Source organism: Mastomys coucha, unplaced genomic scaffold (assembly GCF_008632895.1).
Source record: "Mastomys coucha isolate ucsf_1 unplaced genomic scaffold, UCSF_Mcou_1 pScaffold15, whole genome shotgun sequence".
NCBI classification, from domain to species: Eukaryota; Metazoa; Chordata; class Mammalia; order Rodentia; family Muridae; genus Mastomys; species Mastomys coucha.
The window spans coordinates 89250634-89257502 of NW_022196897.1; the positions used below are offsets into that span (position 1 = coordinate 89250634).

General features: G+C 37.5%; 1 protein-coding gene across 1 annotated transcript in view; it reads right to left on the bottom strand.

Annotated features, from left to right (window-relative positions):
• Positions 1–3: 3 nt before the first annotated feature.
• Positions 4–6869, bottom strand: part of Caprin1 (cell cycle associated protein 1) — a 33081-nt gene continuing 26215 nt past the window's right edge. The window contains exons 14-18 of the mRNA XM_031373242.1: positions 6792–6865; positions 2750–2944; positions 2102–2202; positions 1683–1746; positions 4–139 (exon numbers count right to left, since the gene is read on the bottom strand). Of these exons, the coding sequence (XP_031229102.1) occupies positions 75–139; positions 1683–1746; positions 2102–2202; positions 2750–2944; positions 6792–6865 (499 nt within the window). The 3' untranslated portion in view covers positions 4–74. The remainder of the gene's footprint in view (positions 140–1682; positions 1747–2101; positions 2203–2749; positions 2945–6791; positions 6866–6869) is intronic.

Consider the following 6869-nt stretch of genomic DNA (forward strand, 5'->3'; position numbering starts at 1 on the left):
AACTCTTCTGGTAACATATTATGGTACACTGGCCAGTGTGTTTTTGGCGATTAAACATAATCCTGTGTATCACATTAATTCACTTGCTGAGTGTTCATTTGCGGCATCCCTCTGTTGGGTCTTGGGGGCCCTCCACGACCTAGAAGACAAAAATGGCATTTGATTTTTCTTTCAAGTATTATTTGTTTTGCCTTCAAGCAGACTTTCATCTGAAGTCAAGAAGCATGAGGGCAGCTTGTCAGCACATTATTAGGCTTAAGAGGCCAATTCTTCAGTGTCCAAGTTCACCTGTCCTTGGAGTTGGCATGTGCAAATCTGCTCATGTTCTCTAGGCTAAAAGAAGTGTAGAGCTAATGGAGTATTCCACCAGTACTCATTCATTCATTCATTCAACAGTATTTATTGAGTGCCTACTATGTGCCAGGCACTGTCATGAGGCGTTGGGAATAGATACAGCAGTGAAGACAGACAAGGTACCTGCTCTCATGGAGCTTACATTCTAATGTACACGCTAGCTTACATTTCAATAGTAAGTGACATCAGACTGTCAAAATTAATAAAAGCACCAGAATGAAAACAGACCTTTTACCTAAACTGTTAAAAAGAAACTATATTAACATTCAAAATTGTATAATGACTTATAACAGTTAAAATAACTTTTTACATGCTGTTAAAACAGATATTTTAGCTATCATTTAACTCAACTTTCATAGAATATGCTACAAGGTGGGATAGAAGAACATAACCCACATTCACATGCAAATACCTTTGATACTTCAAATCAGTATTTTTCCCAGATGACCCATAAACCTTTTGTTTTAAAGTACTTTCTTAATGGTCAATTGCCACTAGCATTCAAATTAAAGTACTTTATAATTCCTCCTTAATATACATTTTATACATGTCATGGCCAGCCAATAACTGTAAGAAACCTATTTCTTTAACCTCCTTCAATAAGAGAACCATTTAGAACTTCAGATTACATGAAATGCTACCTGTAATTGTTCAACGAATTAAACTTCCTGCCATGTAAGTAATTATTTTCCACTACTTGAAAGAAAAATTAAACAAGACTCTTAAGCTTGTCGTTCTTAATTTTAATGACATCAAGTTCCTAAGAATTTGGGAGATCTGTTTAAACATCAGAAATATGTTGGGATTTAGAACACTAACACTGGTCCTAAAAGTATTCAAATTCCAACTAGTTATGTCAATTCTAAATGGTTCTCTAGATATAACTCTGGCTTATCTGGCCATTTGAAGGGCTTCTCAGCCTAAAATATAATATGCATGTTTCAAAAATCAAAGAGGGTAATAAATTTATATAAATGTTCAAGCTCGTTCCAAAAATGTCTTACAAAAAGTTTCAGTAGGTACTTCCTAAAAACATTTAGCAGGTTTTAATACCTGAAAAATAAATTTCCAGTTGGAAAAACGCTTTTCTGAGGCAGAGAAAATGTTCTGATTTTTCAAGACAACAACAGGGAAAGTCATTCAAAAATTAAAATTTGGATTCAAGATGAAATTTTAGAAACAGAGCATTTCATTTAATCTTTAGCAACAAGTCTGGAAAAGATAAGTGTATTCCTAACATGTAGCCTACATGCGGACTATGAACAGTTCTTCCAAGGCCAGAACAGAAGCTCCACATAGGAGCTAGGATCACCACCACAAAATATTACCTCGTGGGGCTCCCCGTGGTCCACTCTGCCCAGAGCCTCGCTTGAAATTCTGCTGATATCCATCCTGAAAGACAAACTAGTTAGTTGTGAAAGGAAAGGTAGTTTTGGTTAACTATATCTAGTCTGATAACTTACGTAATTCCTTCTAGACACCAGTGTATTACAGCTAAGTAATTCTTACTGAGCTTCCCTTAAGTTCAAGAATATATACACATAGTTCTATTTTGAAGGTCAGTTTAAGCAAACTACATTAAGGGGCTGTCTAAAATAAATGCTTAAAGGAAAACATCAAAAACAAGCAAGCAAGCAAGCAAGCAAGCAAGCAAACAAACAAAAAGCCAAAGTCATATTTTATAACAATGCATGTTGGACACCACAAAATTAACCCCAAATCAATTAGTTACCCTATATTTACATACCCGCTGGTAGCCAGAGTAGTCCCGGGGAGCACTGAACTGAGACTGTGTATAACCACTGTTTGGAGTGTTCGAGAATGAAGGGCGGTAACCATCATATCCTCCTAGAATTTAGGATGAGAAAATAATTTATTATTCCTTACAAGGACTCTGCTTTCTCAAAGGGAAGAGTAAAAAACCCATAAGCCACACTAGTAATTCAAACTAATTTTGAATTTCTTGCCATGATCAAATCTGTTTATCAGTATCTAAGTACCATCTGTCTTACAGGAAGACACTTTTTGTCCACAAACACACACACACACACACAAAATCCTTAAACTATTAACTCAAACAAACCTATAAATAAATGCATGTACAGCATGTACTCAACTTTTTCTCTCCCAGTTTTGTCATTTAAAAACTGTCAAAATAAGTCAGGCAATAAGGTGGCACAGGCCTTTAATACCAGTACTCAGGAGACAGGCAGAAGAATCTCAGGCTCCAGTGACACACGTTCAACACATACTTCAAATGTTTAAATTATATTAAGGGACCAATGCAGAGAAGTAACTCTTTCCCAGAAATCATGAGACATACTTCTCATTATACAAATCAGGAAAGACTTGAAAATGCAAAAATTAATCAGAAGTTGCCTTATTATTTGTTTACCTCTAAATCCATTGGCAGGGCCTCTGTATCCATTCATCAAGCCTCTGGCACCACGAGACCCTCCTCGAGATACACCACGGCTGTTGTAATAAGGCTGACTGCTCCGTGGAAAGCCAGTGTTCTGCTGGGGGGGCTGCTGGTGGTTACCAGGCACTTGATGAGGCTGGTCCTGGGATCCATGGTACGTGCCAACCACTGTCAAAAGAAAGGTTTACATACATAAACAAAGAATTCATTACCATTCTTTCTCCTACATGCTTCCTGGACTATACAAAATGTTCTGCACTCTATTCTTCATTTCTTTTTTTGTTTGTTTGTTTGTTAAGACTTTCTCTGTGTAGCCCTGACTGGAATTAGCTCTGAAGACCAAGCTGGCCTCAAACACAGAGATCCACCTGCCTCTGCCTCCTGAACACTGGGATTAAAGACATGTTCCACCACTGCCTAGCTCCTGCACTCTATTCTTAAAGTTCAGTTATTTGAATAAATTTACCTAATAATAGGAAATTATAACAAAGTCCCTATTCCTCCCCTACCCACCTGTAAAACTGAGCTACAGGGTCATTTCTCCAACAGTAATCTTAAACCTTTAAAAGCAGAGCATACAATTGTTCCATACATAGAATTTGAGAAGGCTCTCTATTGCCAATACCTGGTGAGAATAACTGACCTTTTAGCACAAGAAGATTCCATAATTCACAAAACTGATATAATCAAACGGTGTATATATCATATTTCAGTGTAAATGGCCTTAATAATTAAGTCTTCTTCCAGTTATTTCACTAACTGAAACATGAAATCATACTCATAGGTAAGTGATCTCATATCTGAAACATTAGAGGCTTTCCTTTGATGTCTATCTAAAATGACAAGTACAGCTAACTTAGAAGAGGATAAAGGTACTCACACTGGCATTCAACCTACTGTTAGGGCTAGTTCTAAGAAGGCACACATTAAGCATGCCTTCAAACCGAGAATTCAGACCAGTGTATTCCGGGCCAGCCTGTTTTACACATCAAGTTCCAGGCATAGTCAGACCCTGTCTCAAAAGAGAGAATGGCATGGAAAAGGAAAAGGAAAGGGGAAAGAAAAAATGTTCTTTTCCAGATTCTTTCGTTATTGTTTCCATGTAGGAACATGTTGCAGCATATTCTCTGTCCAATCACGTTAGGGCAGTGACAGGCCTGAGATTGGACAGGAATAGAGAGGTGGAGCTAGAAGCTGAGGAGGGAAAAGGGCAGAGGGCAGGAAGTTAGTGGAGAATCATCATCTTGGAGGCAGGTGAAGATGACGATTCAGATCCTTTGTGGTAGCTAAGGATCTTACAAGATAAGAAGAATTGGGTTAAAGCATTGTCTTTATCATTTGGCTCTGAAATTATTGTATTGGCATCTTGTAAATTGTGATCTTATTGATATATAAACATGATTGGATAATTAAGCCTTAAGAGTCATGCTTTTACTGGGTACTAGGCTCTAGATACTGATTGTGGGGTGCAGAGCATTGTATGTAAACGAGATGATCTTGCTAGCTGGGAGAAAATAGCAAGAGCCCTCCAGGACACAGTGTTGTGGCCGGCTACTGCCAGCAAGCCAAGAGAGTTTGCGGGGTAGATTTCTTTTAAATAGTTCCTGCAACAGGAACAAGTTAGTAATTAATCATATTTTATTCAAATTAATTCAAGGCTGAGAACACACCAAGCAGTTTGCTAGAAACAAATTACCAGTCTTGTCCACTTAGACACTTTACTACTCTTAAAAAAAGATGATGGTATAGAATGAGTAACCACAAGTAAGCTATATTTGGAGTGAGAAAAATAAACATTTATGAGGTTGCATTTGCATATAGACATCAAAGTCAAAAAGGAACAAGTGCCTCGAAAAATCAAGAAAAAAAAAAGCAACAAGTGCAAATGAGTAAATTCAGGAAATTGGAAGCCTCTGACCCACACTAATGTGGAAGTAGATAACAGACTCCAAAGTTGTCCTCTAGATGCCATATATGCATGCTGAGGAACAAATGTGTACATAAACAAATTAAACTTTTCCTTTTTTTTACAAAGCCATTAAATATGAGTATGAGTGTTTTGCCCATGTATATTAGTGCATAATGTATATAGGAAAACATTCTAAATTATGACACCACAGGCCAAAAAGGATTTCAACCTGGTCTACCAATTACAATCCAGGTGTATGTTTTCCTCAACATTACTGCACCATTAAGAAACAATCCACACCAGGGCGGTAGTGGCGCACGCCTTTAATCCCAGCACTTGGGAGGCCAGCCTGGTCTACAGAGTGAGTTCCAGGACAGCCAGGGCTACACAGAGAAACCCTTTGGGGGGGGATGGATCAATCCACAAAGAGTACACATGGTGGGACTAAATGCTGCAGCAGCATATGTAGCAGAGGTCGGCCAAGTCTGTCAAACCTCACTCACCCCTGTGCTCACCCCTGTAGAGTCAAACATCCTTAACTCCTGTATAGTCAAACCTCGCTCACCCCTATGCTCACCCCTGGAAGGAGAGGCCCTTGGTCCTGTAAAGGTTCTATGCTCCAGTGTAGGGGAATGCCAGGACCAGGAAGTGGGGAAGGGTGGGTTGGTGAGCATGGGGATTGGGGAGGGAACAGGGATTTTTGTTATTGGTTTTCTGTTTTTTGTTTTTGGTTTTGTTTATAGTTTTTTGGTTTTTTGTTTTTTGTTTTTTAATTTGTTTTCATTATTTTTTTCTTTTTTTTGGAGGGGAAACTGGGAAAGAAGATATCATGACAAATAAATAAAGAAAATATCTAATTAAAAATGAATAAGTGAAAGAAAGAAAAATGTACAACTAGACAGGAATACTACAACATTGTCAAAATAAACACATAAATATCAATTTGTTAAATTAGTTATTCATTTTATCCTCCAGTTGAAAAAAAAAAGAATAAAATTAGTTTTAAAAAAAAAAAAAATCAATCCAATCTCCTACTGGCAGTATCCTGGCAGTAAGCTACCTAAACAATGAACAGTTAAAAGTTTCTATAGTTCAGTAACAAATTCAATTCCAGCAAAATTATAACATTAACTGGTACATTACAAGAAATTCTTGAGACAGCCACTCTAAATAAAATGTTTACTGCCATAATACTGTCAAAAAAAAAGTATGAGATGGTTGAGCAGATAAAAAAACTTGATACATTAGTGTAGCTGTGGCATGTATACTCAAGCACAGCACCCTCTCCCTCTCTTTTACACACACACACACACACACACGAACGATACAGTTAACATTTTAAAAAGACTTAGAACGGTCCCAACTGATTCATCTACAATACAAGTCTCCTGGCTCCTAAGGTTAAGATTAGTGCAGATGGGAAGGTAAGACTGTTGAGAGAAGAACATGCACTTTGCTTTCAGATTCTGTCTCCTAGAAGCATCAGAAGAAGCTACATGTATGAAGTCTCACCAACATGAATATGACCTAAGCAAAGGTATCATATAGAAATACCATAAAGAGAATGGGGGAACCCATGAGGCCTCAACCTAGACAAGAGCTAGAGGAAACTAAGGAATGTTGAGAGCAGAACTAGTCTTCTTCAGCATAGAACAAAGCAATTAACTATCCAATACCAAATGGTCATCCACAAAACATATACAGTGGGCAGTGGTGGTGCACACCTTTAATCCCAGCACCTGGAAGGCAGAGGCAGATGGATTTCTGAGTTCGAGGCCAGCCTGGTCTACAGAGTTGAGTTCCAGGACAGCCAGGGATATACAGAGAAACCCTGTCTCGAAAAACAAAACAAAAAACAAAAAACAAAACAAAAAAACCCAAACCAAAACAAAATAAATAAAAATAAAAAACCCAGCATATATATACTTAACATTATAACATGTATACATTTAGGAATTTTGAAGAAAAAATAGGGAATGAATTTGAAAGTGGGCATACATAGGAAGTTTCAGAAAAATAGCATTATAATCTCATTTTACAATATAAAAAAACAAATTTTAAAAACAAAATAAAAGGCTGAAAAGAAAGTCACCCTGGCCTTCTTACCTGTTTGCAACTGGTCTTGTTGAAGCTCTGTTTGTTCCACTTGGTGAGGCTGACTGGAAAAACTCTGGTTATAACTGG